This window comes from Clinocottus analis, unplaced genomic scaffold (genome assembly GCF_023055335.1).
Source record: "Clinocottus analis isolate CAN_PGR_092001 unplaced genomic scaffold, fCliAna1.0.p SCAF_15, whole genome shotgun sequence".
Taxonomy (NCBI): domain Eukaryota; kingdom Metazoa; phylum Chordata; class Actinopteri; order Perciformes; family Cottidae; genus Clinocottus; species Clinocottus analis.
This window is the reverse complement of record NW_027175876.1, coordinates 2,887,080-2,915,012: the sequence shown is the minus strand read 5'-3', so window position 1 is coordinate 2,915,012 and position 27,933 is coordinate 2,887,080. Positions and strand designations below refer to the sequence as shown.

The window sequence follows — 27,933 nt, the reverse complement described above, 5'->3', positions numbered from 1 at the left end:
TTTGTTCTCTCGGGTGTTGCTTTCGAAACGGCTTTCACGTTCTTCAGTGCTAATGATGCAACCCTTCTGTGTTGATTTTATTATGAAACTGACTGATAACAGGTCAGGCCGTTCTTTGTGCCTCCTCCTCAGAAGGTTGCAATTCAATTTCAGGACTTGTGAGGCCAAAAAAGGGTCGAAGACTTCAGGGACAGAGGGAGGAGACCTTAATTCAATCAGACCTGTATTATTTGCGTAATTGAATCTACCAGTGTGGGTGTGTTTCCTTTCACCCTCCTAACTGTGTCAACAAAGTTCCTCTGGTACCTGAACGCCGTCGTACCAGAGAGGAGATGTGCTGCATATTTTTGTTGTTTTTCCTCTCTTTATGACTGGTCTGGATGCTCAGACTCATGCAGGCATCATTTAACCGTGACCAAACTATTTCATCTCTGTCGTGTAATTGCATCACATTATATCAAAATCTGTCATTATTCAATTAAAACTGTAGCAGATGCATGAATGAAACATGCCAATGTGATGTCTAATATTCTTTTTTTCTCTGTGTTTGTGTGTCTGCTGGGCGTCACCGCTGGATCCATGCCGCTCTACTGATGGTGAGTCCCCTGCAACACACGCTACCTGCTGCACGATGTGATTCTTTCAGCTTCCAGTCAAAATGGTCTTTTTCTGTTGCCAGTTTTTGTCACAAAAGATTTGAAAGAGTATTTGTATTTGTTAGTATCTCCCTCACTCTCTCCTACAGTTCTTTGTATTAGTATATGGATGACGTTCCTATGCGGTTGTTTACTCCTCCTCTTCCATAGATGTCCAATCTCCACGCTGCTTTACGCTATAAGCCAATTACTTGAGCTTCTCTAATCTGGATGGGGGTGTTGGTGCATACAGTATGTTAGAGGCGCATGTGTGTGTGTGCGTGTGTGTAGTGGCAGAAGCCATGCCTTATGTTATGCAATGACAAGTGTGTCCTTTGCGTGCGAGTAGGAATGAGTTCAGAAGAGAAAGAAGCAGTGTGGAAGAAGTAATTAACATGAACAGTTAATGTGTCCTGTTGTCATCAAAGATTTTAGGTGTGCATTTCAAAGGAAGTTTTTTAGCATCAGTTGTTATTTTATAACGTTTTTATATATTATGCATATATTTTTTTTCTTTCATCAGCCTTCAATTAAAATTGCTCTATATACTGTGACTTTCAGAACTATCTAGTGGTTTCCAAAAGTAGCTTCATCAAGGGGTCTCAGCAGACAACCGGCCATACATATTCATATCACCGCACTGCAGCGTCTCTCAAATGCTGTGTTGGCACCACATTGGGGATAAACTGTTTATGTTGTAGATTATTCGCTGATGTGTGTTCTGTGAACTGTGTGAGAGGAATTTGAAGATCTGAACTGGCTGAGAAAATACCAGGATCAAAGTCAAAGCAGACAAAAACTAACTAACAGCTTAATTAACCTGTCAATACTGAATCCAAGGAAAATTTTAATAAAAAGTCATTACACATCAATAGAAAATGTAGCCTGAGAGGCCAGAGACGCTTGGAAATTCTGTAAATAAAACATTGATTAAATTAGATTTCATGTTGGCTAGAACGACACACATTTTAAAAACTTAATGATATATATATATATATATATATATATATATATATATATATATATATATATATATATATATATATATATATATATATATATATATATATATATATTATATAATATATAATCTGCTCTTCAGTTCACAAATATCCTATTCAAATTCAAGACTAAATGTGAGTGAACAAACAAAAAAAACAGTAAACTATTCTCATGATATTGCAGTGATAGTCTACGTCCTCTAGGGGGAGCTACCTCGCTAAAATAGCACTGCCACATCTGCCTCGAACGTCCCTCCAACGCGAATGGACAACGCGGGTGACCAATCACATCTCCGGATCTAATACAGTGTCCCCTCTGAGCCAATGAGAGGCCGCTAAAAGACGTTTTTAACTGTAAGGGGCGGGTCTTAAGGATGATGGACACGTCTTGCTTTGAGCCCTCGCCAGATTTTCAGTGTGGACTGTATTGGAGATTTTTTTGGAGGTTGAGATAGTGGGACGTACGTTATTTTGTGGAGGAGAACGGAGTGAGAGGCCACGTTTGGAAAAGTTCCCCGCACGCATCGTTGAAAATCCCAACAGGTAACGTTTCATTTAAACCACCTTTACATTTTTTTTTTAAATCACGTGATATCCATATTAGCGGATGCTTCAATGCAGTTTTTCTCTCTCGGATATCCAACGTTTTATAACGTATATTTCGTTGCGGTGAATATGTAGTGAGTTAGTCAACCTGCACGAACAACCGCAGGAATCGGAAGCGGTATTTTCCGGGTAAACGGGTCCAAGTAAAACCGCACGTTTCCCCAAATGAAATCCGTTATCTATCTGCAGTCGCAGTCGTACCTTCAATGTGGCGTTAAGGCTCTTCATGGCGCCTCTTCATCTCCTTCCCTGTTATCATCACCTAAACTACGCTCACGTCCCGCCCGGGTGAGCGTCATGTGGTCGGCGTCACAGTATTTAACGGAGCTCAACGTTAAACCCGCCTGAACATGTTTTTAAAAAGTGTGTGGGTGTGTGTTTTTTGTAGTGTGTGTTACTGGTGGTGGTTTGTATTTCCTGGTGTTGAGTGAGTCCCCGGTAACGGCGACTTAACGTCGGCGGTTGCTCCCTGTGAAGCACCGAAACGTCGCGTTTGAAGACGAGTCAAACGCGACGTTTCCTCCCTTTTGAGTTTACAAGTCGCAGATGGTTGTTTGAAGGCATCAAAGCCGCTGAGAACAACGAGAATATTTTTATTTTATACAGTTTTTTTTATTGTTGATGTCGTGTGGCCGTCCCCTTGTAAACCAGGTAGTCTCTTGCCCCCACCTTTCCACCTCGTTTTACGGATATCAGAGGATTGGTTTCATATGGTTTCATTTTGGAAATTGGTCTACAAAGATGTCTGGGAAATGCAGTCCTGTTGGTCCTGTGCAGTTACCGAATATGAATTCTAAATATGATATATATTCAGAGCATGCGCACCAATTAAGGGTTAACTGTATTTGTGGAATAGCATTATCAAATAGTAATTAGTCTGTAATGTGTCTTATTGATTAAATTATACGCTTGAGGAAATCCCACACTAATTTATTTGAGTAAATATGATAATTGTACAAATGTCTAAAAGAAGCAAAGAAGTTGCAGTCAGCCAATGTTTGACCTGTTTTACGAGCTAAGTGGTCAATTGAACTCTTATTTTGACCATGTAACTAGCCGAATATGTTAACCACACCGGGCATAGTACATTTCTGCTATCAATTATTGATTTAAATGGCTTTAAAACCCCCCTAGAATTGACTTTCCCAGTCAGTTTTGACGCGTCTGTCCTTCACGGTATCATCCTTTCTGTTTGAACGTGACTTACTTTCTTGTCGTATACTCTCACTACTATTTGTCTGCTGACAGAAACGTGTGTGTGTGTACATACAGGACGTACCGTGTGTGTGTATTTCCCAAGCGAGAGCCTCAGAAGTTTGTTTGACAGATGGCAAGGGTTCAAGTAGTTCACAGGCAGACAGGCGGGCAGGCCGACCAACTGACAGACAGACAGACACACACACATACACACACACTGGATTGAGCCGAGATTGTGCTGGCGTGCAAAAAAAGAAAAAAGGCATGGCACTTGGCAAACACATCTGTCGCATCAACCAAATTCAATTCTGATGAATTCAACTTGTGCCACATAGTCGGACTCGATGCCGTTCTCTACTCCTCGAAGCCTTTTCTGTTACCTTTTTATCTCTTTTTGAACAAACGCACACAGCTTTATCATATATATAAATATAGATACATCTATATATAGGTGCACTTCAGTGGTTGATGTGTGCTACAGCATCACGATGACTGAGAACAGCACTTGCCGACTGATATTGGGGCAATGCTACCAACAATCACCCTTTTAATCCGTCTCCATGTGTCTTTATATGTGTGTGTGTGTGTGTGTGTGTGTGTGTGTGTGTGTGTGTGTGTGTGTCTGTCTCCAACTCCTCATCACTTTACTTTAATCAGCACAACTCGGCTTCGGCCTTCTTCTCATTTTTCCTCTGAGGGAAAAGGAAGGTAGGTTTGATAGAAATGGAGGATGTCGGTTGTATGCACAATGTCGCAGACAATAAAGCACGAAGACGTGGGAACCACGTCTTTCGTGCTTTATTGTGTATAATTTTAACAATTCTGATAAATAATGAGCAGAAAAGCTATCACCAAGTCCCATCATTCAAGTTTTCTCTTGAATGTCTTCCAAAACACACAGGGATGCTACAGACACGCCCCCTTTTCTTTTCTTTTTTAAAAAACTTAAATCTACTGTAACTGTTCTTTCTAATGTGATGGACATACAATAAACAGCAGGGGGATTTTCCATACATGTGATCTTTTGTTTTTCCATGTTAACCCATCTTTATATGTCTGTTTGGTTATGGCAACGGGACCATAATCGTTCTGCTCAAACCCGATGCCACCTAAACCTCCCCTGAGAGCAGAGCGGAAACCCCGTGGAATTGAAGTTACATAATAGACTCATCGTCCATCCCGTCAGCCGGCTACAGTACGCTCATGAGCGACTGAGTCAGTTTAAGCGTTGCTTTTATTTCATTGTCTTTTACAGATTTTTTTAAACAAACAGACTCTCGGATAAAAAAAAAAAAATATTTTATCCCTATTTTCTTTTGGTGTTACAAATATGTTCCCAGCGATCAAGTTGAGTCTTAATTCAACACACCTCTCTCTTTCTGCAAAGACTTTACAACATTTGCACGTCATATGCTTCACAAAGGTATTATTTTTCAGCAGTGCCATTGTGTGTGAGTTTTGTATTGTGTTACAGGTTATTTAGTACAGGTGAACTTGCAGTCAAGTGCAAGAAAAACAAAAAAGCATCACCTCCAGTGAAGTTTAAAGCTTTCATGATATAAAGCCGCATAGAATAAAATCATTTCTACTTAATGTAGTTTAGTAAACTCTTGCTTTGGTAAGCCACAAGGGATATCTCTGTCCGTGTGTGTCTGTGTGCGTGTGTACAGTGTATCTATAATCATCAGTGCCATGTTCATTCTCAGACTCTCAGGATGTGCAGAACAGTAGCGGCTCTGTCGAAACCCACTAATGAGTCGGCCTTAATTGGTTGTTCTGGTGGGAGAATCTGCTCATTAAGTGGAGCTAGGACTAAGTGTTCGTCAGAATGAGTACACCATTTCCTTTTACCTCCTTTCAATATCACTGTTGTCATGCCAAACCCCCCCTCGGCCTCCCCAAAAAACATGTTTCCAGCCATTTGAGTGTCTGTGGATTTTATGAAATTGTGTTTTTTCTCGTTTGCGCAAAACTTAGGCGATTTTGAACATCTCAAACAACAAAGAAAGCAACATGGCATTAGTACCGGTGCTGCTTTACAGCTGAAAACAGGTGTATTGATAATATTTAACAATCTTCTACACTAAAAGAACTAATTAATCAGTGACCGTAAAACTGACTCTGGCTTCTTTTATCTTCACATTTTCATGCCTCTACTCATTTACAGGAAAACCCAACAAATGCTTCTGTGTAGTACTCCATTTGTACCTTTTTGTCTCTCACCTTGTGAGGGGCAAAGTACACGACAAAAAAATAGAGGTGAAGTGACAAAATGAGGGAGAAGGGAATACTGATGGTTGCCAGAGAGGACGTGAGTAAGAGTCGGACACAAGAGGAGAACGAGAGACTGAGTGAGAGCGACGGAGAGAGTGAGAGATATTGCTTAACCATTCGGAAAGGCTATGGGAACATCCCTGTGTGTGTGTGTGTGTGTGTCTCTGTATGTGTGTGTTTTCATCCTGACCCTGTCGGTTCAACAGGAGCACAACACGTCACATCAACTCAGGCACACACAGATAGCCCTACTGTCCCACATCGGATGTGTGTTTTTTCAGAAAAGACACACTATTCAGAGGAAACTTAATTCTCCCGCAAACTGTCCCGAATGTTTCTTCCTGAATCTTTGGCTCCCGTTTTCCTATTATCTTTTTGCCTTTCTAGTCTATCAAGGTGTATGTTTTTCAAATCAAAGCATTCATATCCCCCTCTCTCCCCCATGATTGCCGCGACATCGGGTCAGTCGCATCAACAATTACTTAAGGTGGACATATTCTACAGCGTGGCATTCAGCCGTGACCGGCCGGTATTGGCCCTTTAGCGCTCGGCCAGCGAGCACCACAGGACTCGCATTCACGCAGAGAAGATCAGAGAGGCACGGATGAATGGAAACTGTAATGCAATGTTCAGCTTATTACAGCCACGGAGACAGTAGGGGGGATAGGGGGGGGGGGGGGATGAAGACGTAGAGGACATGTGAGTGTGATGGAGGGGATAGAAAGGGAGTGGGAGGTTTCTGGGTAAGAGGGTCAGCTATGTGCCAAAAGTATAGATTGTACAAAAAGTTATGTATCAGTGTAAACTTCACTGCATTGAACAAAAAAAAACAGCTTAGTGGAGTTTGAGTGTATGTTTGTGGAGATTAGCGGAGTCTTTTTTTTCTTCTTTTTTGTTCAACAAGAGGGTCTTTTAGAGGAGAATAGAAAATCCTTGTGTTGAAAGGCAACATTTCACATCAGAGGAGGAGAAAGAGAGGGCAAACTGCCTTGTCCAGCAAGTGTCCAGCTCTGAAAGAGGCGATAGAATAAAAAACAGAGAGAGAGAGAGAGAGAGAGCATGGGCCCGTGGCTTTGGCAGGGTGCCAAGCGCAGTTAAAAACAGATTAATCAGCAAAGGAGGGGTCACATTCTCGCAGAGAGAGGCAGGACGGGGCGCAAGCCTTCATCTTTTAAAAGCCACATCTTAGGGAGCAACAGAGGTTTATATCAGCAGAATAAAGGATAATATTGTGCTCTAAATACTTGATATCTAATAGTTTCATAGTGTGGCAATCAAAGGTTGGGAATCAGAAGGTGAGACTGTTGTTTTTTTTCCATCAAAATCTACGGGACTGAAGGATTCATTCTTTCACTTTGTGTGTTGACTATTCATTCATTGGCCTCGTGATAAAAGTCAGGAGAGGAGGTGGGATAGCAGGGGCCGAGCGATAAAGAAGGGATGATGGGGAGTAAACGGAAGTCAGAGTAGAGGAGTGTCTGTGGCAAGAGGTTTAAGGGGGACCAGCGAACTGGTTCTCATTAGCAGCTTCATTAGGAAGCTCTGAAGTTTTTGCAACATCTTGGAAAGAGTGTAAAGAAGCTGGTGAAATGTGTGCTTGTGTATGAGGGGGGGCGGGAGGGGTCAGTGTTTCCCACAGGTCTAAACTATGGGAATACCTATTAAGTTAGAGGAGATGGTTGAGCAGATGCTAACTAGGAGTGGGAGTGGGACTCTGGCTCCCTGTGTGTGGGAAACCCTTGTTTCAAACAGAAGAAGTTCAGAGAGATGCAACAATATGATTCTACGGATGTTTTTACACTCTTGTCACTTCCTGTTTTTTATGTTGACAGTTTCTTAACGAGAGAGAGAGGGAACACGCGTGCTAAAAATAAGAATTGACACTAAAGTTTGAGATAAAACCGAGTGTGACAGGGGGCGGGTTTTGAATGTTGTCCCCCTTTGCCACACTTCCCGTTTCCTGGTTATGAGGGTCAGAGGTCACTGGTCTGGGATTAACTGATAGTGGGGGTTGCCTAAACTGTCTGTCTGGCCTTGTCAATGACCTCTTTAGAAGAGCCGGGCTGCTGCTCCATAGTTCAACAACATCTCTGCGTTTTGTCCGGACTTTAGAGGCAGCCTCTCCTCACGGTAATTGGAAAAAAACAGGATGATTTTCTGAAAATGAGGACATCTTATGGCATCCACAAGGGGATTGCCTAATTTTAGATTCAGGGGTTAAGGTTAGTAGTTTAGCTAAATGACTGTCAAGCAGCTGTGTGTGTGTGTTGCAATACATTACATTTTCACTAATTAATCAATGCAGAACAAGTGCTACTGACCCAGGCTTGCTTCATTTCTGCATTGTACCTCATGATGCAGCGAATAATCTGATCTTGGTGAGTTGACATGTGACCTTAAATGTGGGGCAGATTTGAAACGTCTCCCTCTGTCTCTGCCGGCGGAGGAGGTAGGATGTTATCCCCCTCGTGTGCGTCGACTTGCCTCACCTCACAGCTGTGATAATGAGCCTCCATGACCCATGAAGTCATTTGTTTTGGTCAAGGCACCTGTTGTTACCGGCCTCTTATGGGATGTGGGTTGCCATAGCAACACCACGCCCAATGCTGCTGCTGCTGCTGCTGCTGCAGAGAGACCAATAGGACGGTGCGCTTTCACCACAAGTTCATTCACTCTCTCTTTCTCTCCTTCCATCTAATACCTGCCTTTCTTTTCTTTTTTCACGTCTATTTCTCTCCCTTTCTCTCTCTTTTTCTCACACACACACACACACACACACACACACACACACACACACACACACAGCTAAGTGTATCTCATCTCATGTGCATCTCATGTTAGCTCTTTGTCTCTCTCTCTCTGTCTCTCTCTGTCTCTCTCTCTCACTCTAACTCTCTCTCTCTCTGTCAGACACACCTACTCACTCACTCTCTCACACACACACGCGATGCACGCACATTCACACAGACGGGCACTTGCGCCTGACTGCTTTAATCGCTGAATAGGGGAGTTTAGCGGCTAACAATAGTAGTTATGAGCTAACCCATTCTTCTCTCACACACACAGAAAGAGAGAGACAGATACTTATAACAGTCAAAGGGTTCATACAATATATATTCATGTCTTGGTAAGTAGTTTTTTTGCTCTTTCTTTCACAAATACATCGACATGTCTTTTACCAGAAATTCAAAATTCCATTGGTTGACTACTTTGTCTGCTTTGCACTGAAAACATTAGCAAGTTGGCAACACATTTAAACGGACCACATGTAAAGTAAAATATGGTAATTATGGTGTAACAGTGAGACATCTATACAATATAATTAAATGACATGCTAACACAGCTGAATGAGGCGGAACCACTTTAACAGGATGAACATCAGTTCTAGTAACCTGAAGAGCTGAATTGAGCATGCTGGTGTTGAAGAGTGAAACTTTTTACTGCCGTACAGTTTTGCAGCTGACACTAGCAGTTATGAGCGGACGGTAATAACACGGTAACAAACGTAATGACGTGGTATCGGTCATTTAAGCATACCTCATGAGCTGACCAGTCATTTAAGCTTAGCTCAAACTGAAGGCAGCAAAGGGACACAGGTTTGTGTCATGGCGTGTCTCCTTTTTGAAGCCGTTGATATCAGGTGTAGCCATGAGAGACAGACCGAGAGGGATGAATGGATAGACAGGCAGGCAGACAGACACACAAGCAGACAGACGCACAAACCTACACAGGGATTATCCTCTGTGTAATCCTCAGTTTGAGGGTCAGAGTGCAGTGTAAAGGGGACAGAGGCATGTTCAAAATTTTCACACCAGCAGCCTGCGTGTTTGTGTGTGTGTGTGTAAACATGCGCATGCGTTTGCCGTGCGATGGACAACGAGATCCCAGGGCCAGCGTGCTCATAAGTGATTCTCTGATTATGAGTTTGTGAGTGTGTGTGTGTGTTTAGTATATGTGGATGTGCATATGTGTCATCGCGTGACAGATGGACAGATCGTAGAAGAGAACAGCACAGATTAGGATTCTGCACCCTGCGTGTACGCGTGTGGTTATTTCGAAACCAAACAGTTGGAAAAGCTATTTGCTCGTTGCGTCAGTGTTTCGGTATTTCGGGATACCGTTTTTTTACCATCTTGTTACTGTACGCTCATAGCTGCTGTTGTCCGCTGCTAAACTATATGGCAGTAAAAAAACATTTGATCTTTACTCTTCAACGCCAGCCTGCTCAATTCAGCTCTTTAGGTTACTTTAATTTATGTTCATCACGTTACCAGCCTCATTCCGCTGTGTTAGCATGTCTTTTAATTACAATATATGGATGCTATGTCTTACTTTTGTGCCCTATTACCATTTGCGATCTGCTGGATTGGATTTTTAATTAAGTCGTCCCACCTAAACGACGGCCGATTGATTTTTTCCAATCCTTAATTCATTGGAGCTCAGTGGACACCAGCTGCCAGAAACAACCTTTGTGGCTCAATTAAAACACTTAATGTTTAACAAGTGAACTGCGGAGCGACACAAATAAACGGCAACTAATACAATCCACATCGACCGCAAGAAGGGATTGTTTTGCCTCCAATTTCACAAAAGCTTTACAGGAAGTACTGCTGCTGTTGGTTAAAAACTGAAGTTTTTAATTGAAGTTTGATAGAGTTTGCAGTTTTTGGGGGTCTTTTATTTGTGTGTGTGTGTGTGTTTGTATGACACGTGGTTGAAAGTAGTGTAAAAACACATCCTGTGTAAGGATTTGTAATGTTATGGTATCAAAATACCATTTACTACTTTCACACACAAGGCAGGATAGTCTTGTTTCCAGATGTCTGAATCACTGCCCACATCTCGTATCATGACTATCAAGCGATAGAGAGGTTTGTGTTGACTGAATTGCTGTTTCCTCTTCTGAAAAAATAACCAATCAGAGCCTGTATAGATGAGACTGAGGTTGGCAAATGACATCTTGTCATAATCTAAGCAAGTCGGATGTTTTTGCTGCTCTCCGCCGCTGGTACTTTATGAATTCGTTATAGTTGTTCCTCATTTGATGGTCTTGATGGAGAGGATTGAGGACTAGATGCTTGGCTAATGGCTACTAGCTGCAGCGTCTGGACAGGCAGAAAATGCCATGCAGCGGATAATACAAGTATCATAGAATATCACTAATGGGTTGTAAACCAAGCCTGTTTCTAGTGGGTGTGGTGCATCAGCAAGGATGAGAGGAGGGAAGGACGGAGGGAGGGAGGGAGGGAGAGAGGGAGCGGCTACACTTCCTGCAGGACCAGCACAGAATATCTGCTGTAAATCGGATGTGGTCTGAAATGGGTTTAGGCACGGTATAATCTCTATTGTCACTTCCACGCTCGTCCACTAATCTGTATTTTTGCGGTGGTAATCTCTTGTCTCCATGGGGATTTATTGTTGTAGGCCATGCATGTCGTTGCCAGGGAAACGGTTCCTCCTCCTCACCCCACCCCCACCCACACATACACATACACACACACACACCCCTGTTCCTGCCCCATTATAGCGAGGTGGGCTGGTGTGTTGTTTTATTTATCAGGCAGAGAGTTTGTCATATCGGCTTCATCAGAGAGTAACAGAATACAAATGTGAAAACTATTAAAAGCCAGTAAATTCACTTTTTTTAAATGTTCGCTCTATTTCTTGACTTTTGCACTCGACTTTGCTCCCCGTGTCGGCCCTCTCCACGAAAATTGCATAGCTTCGACCACAGACCATGTCGGGAAGTTGTTGTTGTTGTGAACCCCAGACAGACGGCGATAAAGTTGTAAGCGGGAGAGCGTGAGCGTTTGTGTTCGTGTGGAATGCGGGATAAAAGTCACACCGAGCTCGGCACTGGCATTTTTTATTTTTTTTCAAATAGATGGGCGGACAGGTCTGTGTTTAATTTGAATTCCTTCTGTCAGGTTTTCTTTCCTCAAAAGAATGTAATTGCAGAATATCGCAGGCCAAGACTGTGAGGTAAGAGTGTTGTAGAGATCCTCTGAAGGGTTGCAGATCGTCAATGCTTATGTCCATTGGTGATACGGCCCAGTGAGTGTAGTCTCTTGCTCTCTTTCCTCCTTCATCCGTCCATGTTTCATCTCTTCTCTTCCTCCTGCACTCTCCCTTCTTGCTTCCGCTCTGCTCCTCTCTTTCGCACACTCTCCTTCGCCATCTCCTGCCCCTTCCTCCTCCTCCTCCTCTTCCCTCTGTTTCCCTGCCCTTGTTTCTCAGAGCGATAGTCCCTAGGGGAGCAGGCGCAGAGCTCCGAGGGAGGATGGAAGAGAGAAAAGGGCAATGAGGGTTTGTAGGGCAGGCGTTTGCTAAGAGGTGGGAAAGGAAGGAAAAGGAAGGAAAAGCCAGATAGAGGCGGAAAGAGAAGAAAGCAAGGACACATACAAAGGAAACAGGAGGTGAGAAGAAGAGACAAAAGGAAAGGAGTTAAGAGGGAGAACGAGAGAGAGCAACAGACTGAACGATAGGTAAGGACATCAGTTGCATCCGTTGGTTCATCTCATTCAACCAAAGCTGTATTTCAGCCCAGTCGTTGTCATAACCGGCATAAATTCATTTTTCATCTTTAGTCCGGCGGTCATTGTGCAACAGGTGTTCATCGAATACTCGCAGCAGGTCACGAAAACATCATCATCATTATCATTATCATAATCTGATTTGAGTTAAGTCCATAATAAGATTATAAAGAATACCATCTTAAACTAAAATAAATGCAGATAAGCTGCTTTCAAGAGCCGAGTAACCAGCAAATATGTAAGATTATAGGTCATGATCAGATGACGGAAAAATTGTGAGATATGCAAACTAAAAGAAACGGATAGAGAGAAAGATAAGTGTTGTTGAATTGGGGGGCGGAAGGAAGGAAAGTATGTAAAGAAACGCAGCAACGCCTCGTCTAAATCAACTGGTTGGACCAGCTGTGTGTCTCCAGTTTGTGTTTATCTTGAGTCTGCTGGTTTCTTTCTGGACTATTTGGACTACTTGAATGCTGTCATTTGACTGTAAAATCTATAAATAACATACATCACATCTGACTGATACAAGACTACTGGCATGCTGATGATTTTACTCCCATTCAGTGTGCATATGTTTATGTATATATGAAGAGAGGTTGTAATGGATAGTCTCTGGTATTGTTTATAGGGACTGTGGGAAGAAGAGGGATTTTAGGGGGACATAATGCGAGTGGACGATTGGAGGGGGGATTGAAAAGGGAGGCCTGGAAGAAAGGGATCGAGAGAGGAGAGAGATGAGTGAAGAGATTTAGTGCTGGAAAGAAAGAGCCACCCCAGGATGGAGGGTAGAAAGACATGGAGAGAGGGGAGAGGGTGAGTTAGAAGGTTGTGAGAGAGGTAGAACAAGGTTGCCGGTGTGTGCAGAGAGAGAGAAAGAGAGTGGGGGTTAAAGCGGGCTTAAGAGGCCGTGACGAAACACCTCGCAAAAAGCTGCACTCTGATGCCAACTCACACAGACACAGACACACACACGTAGATGCACTGCTAGCTAGTCCATTGAGAATCTCAGTATCTCCGAGGAGGGGGAACTGCACGCAGTAAGCAGTTACAGACCTGTTTTTTTATTACGGGTTTGGCAGATTGAGGGGGCTAAACCAATCCATCATCTCATGCGCGGAGACAACAGTACACTTGTGTCAATTTAAAAAAAAGTCTTTGGATTCCCTGCGCAGAAGGCAAGCTTGCACATCGCGAATATTGTCTAAATTCTTGCACACTTAAAACTCTGTTTATCCTCTTTGAACCGTGAGCGTTTGTGCTCAAATGTACAAAACAAACCCCTGCTGCCGGTACAAGATGGAATCTAAGAGGATCGCCAAAAGTCATTAGAATTCATCCTCTCAGGATGATCATAAATAACTCGCAAATTGTAGGTTATTCGTCCCATAGTTGCTGGGATATTTCAGTCCCTGAATCTGACCGACAGAACTGAAAACAAAAAAAAGTACAGATGACCTGAATACAAATGAACGGCTTTAATGGGAACCAATGGGCTTGGGAGTGCTGTTTGTTGTGCAATGTCCCCAGGATTCCCTCTTGATAAAATACTAGTCGGGTTGTGTTTTTTCTCTCCTTATCTGCACCGATGCACACGGCACTATGCGGCCTCTCTGACATCCACCTACATGCACACCTCTCTCCATCCATCTCCCTCCCCTCCTCCCTTCATTAGCCGATCATGCGTAAGGAGACCTGTTCTATTTTTACTCCCGCCCCCTCCCTAAACACCACTGTGTGCGTATGGGTGTGAGTGTGTGAGTGTGTGTGTGTGTGTGTGTGAGTGTGTGTGTGTGTGTGTGTGTGTGCATGCGTCTCTTTATTGAAGGTGGCAGGGCAAAAGAGAGAGTCAGAGAAGTGGTAATATGGTACGAAAGAAAAACGCAGACGACGATGAACAGTAAAATTGGAGGGAGAGTTACTGGCTGAGGAAGATTAGGAACCATTGAAAGGAACGTGGACGACAATGACTGCTTAATAGTGTATGAATCATGGTTAACCCGCCGCCTGAAGCTGCTTATGGAGAAGCACTCAACAGAAACACACACACACCCCCGACCAAAGCCGATAGAGGTAGGACGGGTTTGCCTATCCTGACCTCAGCTTCACCTCAAGACCAATGTCACGGTCATCTAGTGTTAGCAACACATTAGTGTCATGCTGAATTACTATGTGTGTTGCCGTGATAGGGTGTGTGGACAGCAGTGCCAAAGATATTTGGGTTGAAGAGTCTGTATGTGTGTGTGCGCTTGTGCGTGTGCATGTGCATGTTGACTTCAGCTGCGGGGTAAAACCAATGACTCAGATCATAAAAATGGAGTAATTTCCCCTTGTTCTGTTGTTTTATGTGTGTGTGTATGTGTGTGTGACTCTATGTAACCAGCTGTTGACCCAGATGAAACTCGCTGCGTGACATAATGACATCCTAAAACTCTGGTGCGTTTGTTTTTTTGTGTACTTGTGGTGGGACTTTGACGACGTCAAACCCCAGAGCTAATGTTTCAAACAGCCATGAGCTCATGTGCAAAACAGCTGCGAGCCAAATAGTCAGAATCGGATAAATTACATAACGCTAATATATGTAATATTTGTGTTTTGCATTTCCCACATGACACGATTATTGTGTTTCCAGAGATGTTTTCTTCGTCTACCATTCGGGAAACATTGGTCGTTATCAAAAGAAAATAGCATCGGACCATGTGGCTCATTTATAAAAGATACTCCAGACTAAAATTCGAGTTGCGTGCCATGAAAGATTTATACATGTGCAAAATTCAGTGGGGCAGTCTGATTTTTCTCCAGCTCTCTGTGATATTACCAGTCGCCAAAACGAATGCTTTTTATTATCAACATATGAAAGCAACCTCAATGGAGCCACATAATATATTTATGATAAGTTTAACATCGTAAAACATAATTAACTATGTGATTAAATCAAAATTTAATAAAACCTGCCATCGCTCTCGTCTCGCTCCGCAGGTTGACGTGTCACAATGACAACAGAAGCGGGCTCTGAGACAGAGGTGAAGGAGAAAGCCGAGGAGTCGGCCGCTCAGCCGGACCAATCGGAGAAGGCCACGGAAGAGACCCAGGAAGTAGCCAACGCCGAGGGAGAGGAGAAGGAGAAGGAGGGAAAGGAGGGGAAAGGAATCGCTCGATACCTGCCAACATGGCTTAAGAAGCAGAAGTCTCAGAGCCAGGTGAAAGTCTTACTATAGACAGTAGTTTTATAATAACATAACTTTTATGAATGAATGTTTTAGTTGGGTTATTAATGTCTGTCCTCTTTTCTTCCTTTTTTTTGACCCGTTAAGACGTCCCCGACCAAGGAGGTGCCGCCCACAGCGGAAGCCGATAGCAAGGCGCCACAGAAAGAGGACGGGCCGGCCCCAGAGGTGAACGGCCACGCAGAGGAAGAGGAGGAGGAGAAGGAGGAGGTGAAGTCGGAGCAAGCAAAGGAGAAAGAAGCCGAATCTCATTCCACCGCCAGCGCAGACACCGAGGTATTGAGCAGACGTAGGGTTCAAGATACAACAATGTACCGATGGACCCAGACAGTGATGACGAACAACACAGGATACACCGAGTTTTAGGTTATTAACAGGAATCAAATAGCCCGTGATCGTCATGTAAAAAGGTCATCAATATTTAGTTTACATGCCAAATCATTTGGTTTTCTTTGTGGCCTCGTAGCAAATGGTCTGAGAACTGGTACTGGTCTGCACACCAGGGTTTGGGCATCCACTGTCTGGTGCTAACAATGCTCAATGCATAGATAGGAAAGCAGCTCCCCTTAAAGTAGTTATATTATTATATTATATTAACTTTTATGTTTGAGTGATGATTTCTTCTCAGTTGTCCACTAGATATGAAGCTGCAGCCAGCCTAGGGTTAGCTTAGCTTAGCATAACGACTGAACACGTAGACTTCATTAAGATACTCGTTTTTAACGTTAAATAAGAAACCCAGGGATGAGATGCTGTCAGATAAATTGCCAGGTAGCTTCTTTCACGATGCTCAAACAGTGTCACATGGAAATATTCACACGCCGACTGTTTGAAACTGCAGCTCAGGCAAGAGAGAGTGAGACACATACACACACACATACACACACACAAAGGCATTCTCCCTCATACACATGCACACACATAAACTGTTCCATCCAGTGATCACATTAAGACACCCGGGCCCACCCAGTGACATCAGCGTTTCAGTAAGCGGGCCAAAGGAAACGCCTGCAGTTTGTTAGGAGGAGTATCGGAGGAGACTAACAAAAGGAGAGTGATGGAGAGAACATAGTCGTCTCTCTTGCTCACTGAAGAAGATGGTAGATTTTTACACGATGGCCATAATGGGGAACACTGTGTAATGGTCGGTTTTTTCCTTTCTTCTTCTTCTTCTTTTTCTTGCAACTCGTGACCTCCGCCAGCCTGCCAAGGAGGAGAAGGTCGAAGAGACTGCTGAGAAAAGCCCAGAGGAGACCCGGGTGACCGCAGAGGGAGACGGAGCGGAGGCGGAGAAGAAGGAGGAGGAGAAAAAGGAAAAGGAGCCGCAAGGGGAGGTGCAAGGTGAAGAGGAGCGAGGAGGAGGAAAAGGAGGGGAGGGAGAAGGCCAGACCTCTATTTTCCAGTCTCCTCTTCGTCTGGTGAGGAAGAACAAGATGAAGCTGATGGCGTGTCACGTGACTCTCCTTGAAGGGACCGACTTCTCCTGCGAGGTGGAGGTAAGACGTCGACGACACTCTTTGAGGAGCAACGTAGAACGTGGAGGAAAGCACTGCTTAAGCAATGCAGCATGTGGGGAATATCGCGTGCTTTTTCAATTTCTCTGCCGATTATAAAAAGCACATTTCCTTAATGTCTGTTTGGATAAGAAAGAGAAGGTCAGGTCTGTTCTGACCACAGGGGATCGAACCAGAGCGTCACGGCTGAATCGCAGCATGAATGTAGCTCTCCACGATTTTCCTGGAACAGTGTCACGGTGCGAGATAAAAAAGCCCCTGTAACTATCAGTTTTTTCTTCTGGATTTTGTGTCACTTAAGTGACCGTTTAGACGCCGACACACACCAGACACAAACCAGACACAAACCAGACACACACCAGGCATGTTGGTGGGAACGTTTAACAAGTCGTCATCCTTTAGAAAGAGGGAGGTTTCATTTTTCGACAGGCGCGTTGTCCTTCTTATGTTCCCTTGCCGGTCATGTAGGCCACACGTGAGTGCCATTGTGTCAATGATGTAATTGCTAATAGGATCAGATATGTGTGAGCGTGAGTGTGTGTGTGTGTGTGTGTGTGTGTGTGTGTGTTTGTGAGTGTGTGAGCGTGGGGCCATTTAACTTTCTGATTCAAAGTGCAGTTATGGCAGAAGCACCCGCTCACATTGTTTGGGGCGTGGTTAAGGGGATAAATGCAGAGCACGCTACAGGGGCTTGTCTGGTCACGCACAGACACACACACACACACACACACACACACACACACACACACACACACACACTCACACACATACACACACAGACACACACACACACACACACACACACATACACACACACACACACACACACACACACACACACGCACACAGAAACCTGGGAGATTATGGGGGTCCCACCAGATTAGTTTTCTGCATCTGCCACTCCTCTAACACTGCCCTAGACTAGAGTCCTCTGCACATACACACACACATGCACTCAAAAATATTCACACAGGTCCCCACAACGTCATGTTCTTCATGCTGGTGCGACACAGGCTCTGTTGTAACAACTTATAACCAATAGTGATAACTAATCCTCATGTAGCTCCGTATAAACCCACAAAGTGTTTCCATTTGGTATTTACCAGAAGTAGAGGGATGCTGCACAGACTCGCCACTTTCCGGTGGCGAGTTACATGCCCGTCTCCTTACTTTGCCATGTCTACGTAGATGTTTCCCGTTTTTTAGTTTAGGTTTTTTTGGTAACTGTTAACTTCATCACGGTGAACCCCCCCCCCCCCTCATCTACAGCGTGCCAACGCCCAACAAGCGCCTGTGAGTGTCCACGGTCGTTTGAACAGTAGCTGCTTTGTCTCGCAACAGAAAACGCTGATAGTGCGATTAACTGCTATTGTCCTGACACACACACACACTCACTCACACACACACACATCCATCTATCCCACCCTCCGCACATTGGCATCGTTAGGTCGGGAGAGGGAGAGATGCACAATGCATTCCAGAGATTACATTTTCTGTTTTGCCCAGCAGGCCTCCACCACACACACACACACACACACAAACCAGTTTCTACTCCGACTCGTCACGTCTATCCTTCTGTCACGTCCTATTTGTTAAACGGATGCCATCCAATTTATTCCAGCGCAATAACTCTATGCATATTTTTCATTCGTTGTTAAGCTCCGGGCTGAAATCTCGTCCAAAACCTTTTCTGCCTTTCTTTAACGGCTACTTTCAAAGGAGGGTCTTAGTGTCACATGGGTCTTAATGCTGTTTCTAAGAATTTCATTAGTATTGGTTTCAGTGGGATTTTAGTGTCACACGGTTTAAGTACCCTTTCATAGAATTTCATCAGGGTTTCAGACATGAGTCAAGTAGTGTTTGCATATATGAGGCGCGGTAGCTTTGGAGCCGCAGTGCATTTTCTGCCTCGTGTTTACATGTAATTCAGCTCTTCGAGCCCTCAGATGGTCTTATACGGTTTCACGCTTTTCTTCACGATTACATTCATATGATTCATCTCAATCGTGCAATTCAAACACTTGAATACTATTTTTGTAGATGGAACTGTTCAAACTTGACAGCAACAAAATTCTTTTGCATTTCCTGTTCCATTGTTTGTTCATGCAGTAGCTGACTGCAAGTAAACTTTGAGCAAAGAAATGGGCAATGAAAAGACGTACAGTCCAGAGTAGATCAACGCTTAACATGTACAGTCCCGACGTGGTAAACCATGCAATTTGTGAGAGTTGTTCTTAGGTAGTGCCTTGCTCGGCGGCACACTGGCACAGACGCACGGCACCCCGAAAGGTCACATTCTTCGGGCGTTCAGAATGCAGACTGCAGACTACACTGCGAGTGTGTGACTGTGCCGCACGTCTTTGACCGAGTGTAGGAAAATACCGCGGATGTTTTTCGACTGTCCCAGGACCAGAAGAAAAATGCACTCTTTTCATCCTCTTTCCTTCCACTTTCACCACGCTCTCTGCCCCGTCTGTAACTCCGTCTGTGAGGCCGCTCTGTGTGTGTGCTCGCGTGCGTGTCTGTGTGTGTGTCTGCACAGTGTTAGACTGGAGCGGTGCTGACTAACTGAGCAGCAATGAACGTTATTCAATTATTTCACATCTTTTTTTTTTTTTCCCTCTTTCCATCCGTTCTCTGTCTGACCTTCTGTCTGTTTTTTAAAGGGCGCTGTTGTGTGTGTGAGTGTGTGTGTGTGTGTTTGTGCGTGTGCGTGAATGGATGTGTGCTAAATGTCATTGTCATACTTGAGTGTGGAGGATTTTATGGCTGAAGCCCCCAGCGGGCCGATGCAGGAATGCGTTGCCCAGAGACGGATGGAGGGATGGAATAATGGGACAGATGTAATGAAACAGAGATGCATTGATAGAGGGGATTGAACGGGAACTTTATTACCACACCATACATCTTTCTAGCAATTTCTAAAGCTTGAAAATGGCATTTGAACTTAAAAATGTGTTGTTTTTTAAAAATACTTTTCCCACGATGCACAAACGTTAATCTTTTGTGTTTTGAATCCCTCTTTCGTTGCAGAAACGCGCCAAGGGCCAGTTCCTGTTCTTTAAGGTGTGCGAGCACCTCAACCTGATGGAGAAGGACTACTTTGGACTCTCGTACACGGACAGCCATGAACAGAAGGTATGCACTCGCACACACAGGACGTACCGTACGACAAATAAGTCTGTAATGGAAACATGTAGATTCTCTTGACATGGACGTTTGTAGAGAGTCTCGTGCTAAAGGTTAACCATCTTCCTGCTCTGCGTCTCACCACATGTCTCTTTATCGCTCTCTCTCTCTCTCTCTCTCTCTCTCTCTCTCTCTGTCTCTCTCTCTAGTGTTGGTTGGATCCCACAAAGGAAATCAAGAGACAGATACGCAGTAAGTTTAGTTTTTCAAACTTTCCATCCATCCATCCCTGTCTCCCTCTCTGCCTGCCTTAACAACTTGTTTCACACGATAACCCCAACGTCTCAGCCAAAAAGGCAATTCATTAAATATGAATACGGAATAAACGGAAGAGGTCAAGTATCCTGATATTAAAGTGAAAAAACAAACAGCGTCACAACAAAAGCAGAGAAATTAGAAACCAGACAACAGCAGCCTTCCAGCGTGGAAGAAGTTACCAAAGTGTGATGACTCTGCTCCATTATTCATCCTGCTCTCTATTGACTGCTGATCATTTCTAAAAGCGGGGCGGACAGCTATCGAGTGTGTGGAGCAACCAAGCATATTCAAAGCTTTGTTTAATCTTTAAATACACGCATGTAGAGACAGCTCTGTCACCAGTAAAAAGGGATCCTCTCCCTCTTTTCTGGGAGATCAATAAATGCAATACATTAAAAAAAATCTATTTATATACTATCATGTCAATATGAAATAACTACATGTTTTCTTTATACTCATGTGAATACATGACATTTGATAAAATAGTTAGGTTTTCTACTTTGTTGTTAATTCAGACAGTATAATTGTGTTTCACAATATCTAAATATATGATCGCTTCACCATATGACTCCATTGAAACGTGATAAATTATCATATGGATTCATCGCCTATCCCTAATATAGATTAATCTGGTTGCTGTGTCTCCAGTTAGTCATGTTGACTGTTGAGTATCTAATTAGAAGTTGTGGTTTTAGTTTTCGTTGTTGTTTTTTCAGGAAAAGCTTCACTTATTTCCTTCCGCGGTTTCTTTCTCGCTTTCCCCTTTTTACAGTAGAAGTCAAACCAGACTTTAGTTTGCGGCCAAAAACATCAAAGTTTTACTTTTTTAAAGAGAAAAAAACGTATCATTTTGGCTCATAAAGAGTTATTTTAGAGTGTGTGTGTGGCTGTGTCGTTGTGTGTGTGTGATTCATGCATGAGCGGTACACAACTGGCTACATGTGTGCATTTTTCTGTGTGTGTGAGAATGTTTATAGTGAGAGCGAGGCCGTGTCATGTGCGCTGGATATTTGCCGCTGTGTGTGTACACACACACACACACACACATGGCACCACACAAATGGCCAGTCGGGCGCCGTTCTGCTCTCGACTACTACGCGCGCTCACTCGGCCGTCACCCCCTCTACGTCACCGCACACACCGACAATGCGTCACTGAAAGTTAACGGAGCCGCTGCAATCACCTGCGAGACGATGACGGTGACGATTCCCCCCGAGGTTTGTTGTTTAGTTTTGTGGGAGTGAAGGTTCTGTCTAGACTGCTGCCCACAATGCAACTCGCTCTGAAGCAAAGCCGCGTGGGTTGTGTCTACGCTTTGTCTCTGTGGTATCATCATGGCTTTAATAAGAAAAAGAAAGAAAGAAAGAGAGAGAAAAAGATGTCAACGTGCGGTAAATCCGATCAGAATAAAACAGCCGATTATCCACGCAGAGGAAAGACAAAGATACACTTTACTCCGATAATCCGAAGTGTCGGTTCATCAGAATCCGGCGGAGCCAAATAGAAATTCTGGCTGCGCGCAGTCAAGTCGCATTTTAATCCCTGCAAGTGAGCCACTTCTCGACCGAGATGTCGGTCTTGACAGATAACGAGGAACGTTTTCCCTGGAAGCCGAGCAGAAAGACTTAAGGGTCTGGATCCGGTCCAGGCAGTCCATCTCTCCGGAGCGTGTGGCTGTTGTTAATGTTTAACAGCAGCCACACATGTTTCCCTCAACAGTCAAACGCACCTTTACGGCGTCGGGTGTCACTGTCACGATGCGTCTGTGGTGAGAGGAAACAGCAGCTGCCTGTGCTTAAGTATCAGATCGCCAAGTCATCAATTTCATTAAACGTGTATATAATTGTATATAAAAAATAGCCTTTAAAGGAACAAGGAGGCTGAGGGAGAGACGAGTGAACTGTTGCATGCGAGGAGGAGAAGTGGACATTGGGAGGTTGAGAATAGGACACGTATATGTATCAGTGTGTGTGTCTGTGTGTGTGTATTATATATGCGGATTGATGAGAGGCACGTGGTCACGTGGAGCAATGAAATGGACTCCTGAAGCACTTAGTGAGGCCAAGGTGCCGCTAAACACACACTCGTACTCGCGGACGGGCTCGGAAACAGGACGTCGGCACGCCAGATCTTCCATTTCTGTGTGTTGAGTTAAAACAAATACACATCTGAATTAAATGTTAGTTTTTTAGCCTCACTTTCTCTCAGTTAGATTGCAGAGAGAAAGCCGAGCTTGCTCCTGTCATTTCACAGCGTCCGCTGTCCTTCCTGCTCCTCTGGGACGCAGCCGGGAAGACTCTATGTGCGTGTGTGGATGTGGGTGTGGGTGTGTGTGGGTGTGTGGGTGGGTATGTGTGTGCACGTGCGCCGGGCTGCGTGCGACCTTGGAGGAGGAAACTGTCTCAATGTGATGTCAGCTTTTACCGGATGTACATTTCCAGACAACGTGATCTCCATCTTATATTGAGTGCGTGTCCACGAGTGTGTGTGTGTGTGTGTGTGTGCGTACACGTGTGTGTTGTTGTGCAGAAAGGGCGATGGAAAAGGTGGCGGGCAGGGCGAGATGACCTCCTGCACGAATGAGAATAGGAACATTGGAGCCAAATGGAGATTGGGAGGAAATCCAAAAAGGAAACCACATTATGACTAAATGATGTAGATATTACGGGGATGTTGCGTGTCTTTGTTTCTGATGCTGATGAAAAAGATTACTCTTTGGTATTTGATGAAGCCAGAGTGAGCTTATGCAATACCAGATCTGCTGCTGTATTTGTGTGTGTGTGTGTGTGTGTGTGTGTGTGTGTGTGTGTGTGTGTGTGTGTGTGTGTGTGTGTGTGTGTGTGTGTGTGTGTGTGTGTGTGTGTGTGTGTGTGTGTGTGTGTGTGTGTGTGTGTGTGCAGGAGATGTACCAAGCTTAGTACTGTTTAAAATCTGTTCTGCATTAGTTGCATTTACTCACAGCCACTTCTCTCTTTGTCTGTTTCGCACACACAAACACACACAGATGGGCCCGGGGGATGGATGGCATTGCAAAATCCAAACAACCTAGATCATAAAGCTGTTCCATTTTTCATATATACATATTCCCCTGTACTTATTCCACATGTGAAATTTCATTGTGCCGTAAATCACACTAAGCAATAACTTCTCTTTTTTCAGATAACAACTGGCAGTTTGTATTCAACGTCAAGTTCTACCCTCCTGACCCCTCACTGCTCACTGAAGACATTACCAGGTACATACACACACACACACACACACACACACACACACACACACACACACACACACGCGCACACACACCAGTTTCTTAGAGTTAGAGACATACCAATGTTTGTCTAAACCTTAGGGTTAGGAGAGCAGCGTGAGTCAACCGTAGACATTAAATTACAGGCTTTGAAACCAAAACAATGAGCGTAAAGAATCTCAAAGATGCAGAATGTGGTGATAAATTCTCCGTTAGGTATATTAACCAATTGTTAATATGACAAATATTGCTTGGTGCAGCTTCAAAGTTCACTCTGAAAATGTATTTGCATGTCTTTCAGGCCTACAATGCAAAACAAAAGTTGAAAAAAAAAACACAAAACAAGTTGCCTTTGTGCACATTGCTCATGTATTTATACTTGTACATATGCATGCACACACACATACGCACACACAGGCATGCCCCAAGCACACTGCATTTAAGTCGGAGTGTATGTCTAATGGGGCGAACAGCTTCTCGGAGGGTCGTAGCTAAAGGCTAACCGAGGACACACTCACCAACGCGCATACACTCACGTAGTAAAGTGCCGACTGACCTGCATTGCATTGTGGGGCTCCAGTAACTGTTTATCCTGCAACACGACAGGTGTGTAATTTATTTCAAGAGCAACACCTGAATCTCATTGAATAACATGGTCAAATACATGATTGTCCCGAGGCAGTGAAGAGAAGCCCTGTAACTGGATGACTGGGGCTTAAGCCTCCATGTCATCAAGTCCCACCAAAGTGACTTTCAATGACATTGTTTTCCAGCGGGCAGCACCCTGAGGTGTCTGAATTAGTCATTCACACAGAAGCTCCATTCACAAAATACATTCTTCCACAAAGTTTTCCACAAAGGTTTTCAGCAGGGGGACCAAATTACACTCGTCGTTAATCCAAACAACCCCCGGGACGACCGGCTGACACACACACACACACACACACACACACACACACACACACACACACACACACACATGGTATGCATCTGAGTTTGGGTATGTCATGGTGAGGAGAACAAACCAGTGTACCACTATTACACGAAACTATAAAACAAACACAGCGACAACAAAAGACGTCTAATCCGCACCAGCTGACCCTGTGCTCAGGCCTTGCAGGAGGAGGCGGATCGTTTTATTATTATCATGAACAATGGAGACGGTTTCAGCTCAAAGAAAGGCTGAGAACGGGTTGTTGTTGTTGTTGTGAGTAGACTTGGTTTCAACTAAAAAGCCAACCCCCTTTTTCTCCCTTGTCAGATACCTGCTGTGTCTGCAGCTCCGTGAAGATGTGGCTTCTGGACGACTGCCGTGCTCCTTTGTCACCAACGCTCTGCTGGGCTCGTACACGCTGCAGGTATGCGTGGCTGCGCACGTGAAGCCACACGTGACTATCCTCCCTCGTGCGTCTCTTTTCTCTTTTTTTTTTTTGTTAATGCATCTCCTTTTGGTTTGCAGGCAGAATTCGGTGACCATGAACCCGACCAGCCTCGGCCTCTAGGCAACGTCGGTCAGCTGACCTTTGCGCCCAATCAGAACAAAGAGATGGAGGAGAAGATTTTTGAGCTCCACAAGTCTCACAGGTCAGAACGGGGTCATTTAGTCAGAAGTAGTAGTCGAGAACAACAAGTATATATGTGTTTTTTCCTCGTCATTAATGTCTTTAGATATGTGAAGGAAAGGGACCATGACGGTGTCTTTTTCACATCCTGTATACTTCATTTGCCTTCTATGGGTGTTTAGGGGAATGACACCAGCACAGGCTGACGTCCAGTTTCTAGAAAATGCCAAGAAGCTGTCCATGTACGGGGTGGACCTGCACCATGCCAAGGTATGAATAAATGAATAAATCCTGCCCTCTTCCTCTCCTCTTCCTCTCCTCTCTTTCCTTCTCGCTTCTTCCCTTCAATTTTGTGTGAACATCAGGGGGTTAGTACAGTTTCTTTTGATGTGGAAAGTGTGTTTCGGTGTGTCTTTGAATGTTTGTGTCAATGCATCTGTGAGTGTGTGCGTGTGTGCGCGTGTGTGTGTGTGTGTGTGTGTGTGTGTCTGTGTCAGCTGTACAAACACTAAGGGAGGCCGTTACCATGGGAACAGTCCGTCTCTCTCACTGGGATAGCAGGTCATCATGTTTTTTTTTTGTGTCTTTGTGCAATACAGGGACTAAAAATGGGGGAAATATGCATGAGAGAGTGAGTGAGGGGAGGGGTGGAGTCTGAAAATAGACAGACAGGATATGTGAGATTGAGGATCCAGAGAAGACAAAGACATGGCCGACAGTCAGAGATACGCGAGAGTGAGATGTGGACAAATCCCTGAAAGAGAGAACGAGCAGAGTCCCCTTTAAGAGCATGCTCCACTTGTTTGCAACACAGAGGGAAGAACCAGGGGAAAAGACGAGACGCAGCAGAGCCAGCGTTTCAAATGTTGCAAATCTTCTTCTTCTTTTTCCTCCTGGCATACCAAAGTTGTGGGAATTCAAGCGGCAGCTCTATTTCTGTCTCGTGCCATTCATTCAATGCGCAAGTTGCATGACCCCTTTCGACAGGAACCCTTTCCAAATACCGTATGGCATCCTAAAAAACCCCAATCCTATTGGACACAGGCAATTTATAAATAAAAAGGAATATAACCCCAATACACGTGGTTCAATGTTTCTTGTTGTACCTTGTTGGGATACAGGATGGTTTAAAGTTACTAAACCTTTCTCACGGAAGACATTTTTACGAGTCACAATGGGAAAAGCACAGGGGTAAATGATTCAATTAGCGATCGCTCCATCGAGCGGCTTCAGTCTCAGGGTCCCGGTGTTGTTGCCCGCTGACGTAGTTTATGTATTTATCTTGGCCTCAGACACTCTGACGCTGCAGTCGCTAAAAGAGACTCCTTGTTTACTCGCAGAAGGCGAGCGGTAAACGGTTTTCTTCGACTGCATCCACTTTGCCCAAAGTGCCGAGATGTTCCTCGACCGGATCGATGAGCGGCCGCTAGCATGTCGAGGCCATGTGACATGTTTACGTGTGCCGGTCCAAATGTCCATTATCAACATAGTGCATCCGCCATTAGTCCTACAGATTTTTCCTGTGTAAACTTACAAGTGTAATCAATACCGCCCTGACCATTTTCCAGATGGCCTCGGACCTAAAAGCTTTGTCAGTGAGTTAGTCTGTCAGCTAACTATGTTAGAGTTGTACGGAAATACAGTGCGTGTGTGTGTGTGTGTGTGTGTGTGTGTGTGTGTATTAATTGAATTTCGGTTGACCTTAAGCAGACTACTTTAAAAATCAATTGATGTACAGTATAAGCAGAGATTAATGATTCATGTCACAAAAAAAAGTGTTTTTTTTTCCCCCGTTTCTTTTCTTTTACATTTGACTATCACAGGACTCTGAGGGCGTGGACATCATGCTCGGCGGTGTGCGCCAACGGGGCTCCTGGTTTACAAAGACCGGCTCCGGATAAACCGCTTCGCTTGGCCCAAGATCCTCAAGATTTCGTACAAGAGGAACAAACTTCTACATTAAGATCAGACCAGGAGAGGTGTGCGCCCCAGACGCTCATGCGCACAATAAAGACATGCACAACACAAAAGAAACGCGGCACACAAAGTTATTCTCTGTCGTGTGGATAAAATGTCCTCCTCTCCGTTTGTTTGTGTGTTTCTTTGGTCAGACGGAGCAGTTTGAGAGCACGGTGGGATTCAAACTCAGAACCATCGATCCGCCAAGAGGCTGTGGAAAACCTGTGTGGAGAATCACAGTTTCTTTAGGTGAACATTACACATTTCAGAGATTTCCCCGTCTGGAGTTTTGGAGGGCGGGGGGGAGGCAGGATCTAGTACAGCTTGTTGAGTAACGTTCAATGAAGGAATTTGTGCTTTAACGTGCTCAGAAAGTAGAGAGAGAGAGAGAGAGAGAGAGAGAGAGAGAGAGAGAGATGAGAGAGAGAGAGAGAGAGAGAGAGAGAGAGAGAGAGAGAGAGAGAGAGAGAGAGAGAGAGAGAGAGAGAGAGAGAGAGAGAGAGAGAGAGAGAGAGAGAGAGAGAGAGAGAGAGAGAGAGAGAGAGAGAGAGAGAGAGAGAGAGAATCTTTGTTGTTTAACCAGTATGATGCCCGGGGCAATACATACACACACAAAAGATAAACCAGGTGCTTGTCTCTGTTACGTTTGTGTTTGCCGCGTGTGCTGTGTTTGTGTGTCTGTTTGTTTTGGGTGTGTTTGTGCGTGTGTGAGTGCGCGTGTGTGTAAGAGAAGA

The 27,933-nt window shown here is 44.3% G+C and overlaps 1 protein-coding gene across 1 annotated transcript in view; it reads left to right on the top strand.

The window, feature by feature from the left end:
• Nucleotides 1–2,009: 2,009 nt before the first annotated feature.
• The window catches only part of epb41l2 (erythrocyte membrane protein band 4.1 like 2), a 43,679-nt gene continuing 17,755 nt past the window's right edge, over nt 2,010–27,933 (top strand). The window contains 16 exon segments of the mRNA XM_068577510.1: nt 2,010–2,179; nt 11,951–12,198; nt 15,223–15,443; nt 15,558–15,746; nt 16,673–16,966; nt 20,018–20,122; nt 20,323–20,365; nt 23,591–23,666; nt 24,940–25,036; nt 25,138–25,262; nt 25,423–25,510; nt 27,064–27,091; nt 27,094–27,188; nt 27,190–27,219; nt 27,352–27,382; nt 27,385–27,448. Of these exon segments, the coding sequence (XP_068433611.1) occupies nt 15,237–15,443; nt 15,558–15,746; nt 16,673–16,966; nt 20,018–20,122; nt 20,323–20,365; nt 23,591–23,666; nt 24,940–25,036; nt 25,138–25,262; nt 25,423–25,510; nt 27,064–27,091; nt 27,094–27,188; nt 27,190–27,219; nt 27,352–27,382; nt 27,385–27,448 (1,472 nt within the window). The 5' untranslated portion in view covers nt 2,010–2,179; nt 11,951–12,198; nt 15,223–15,236.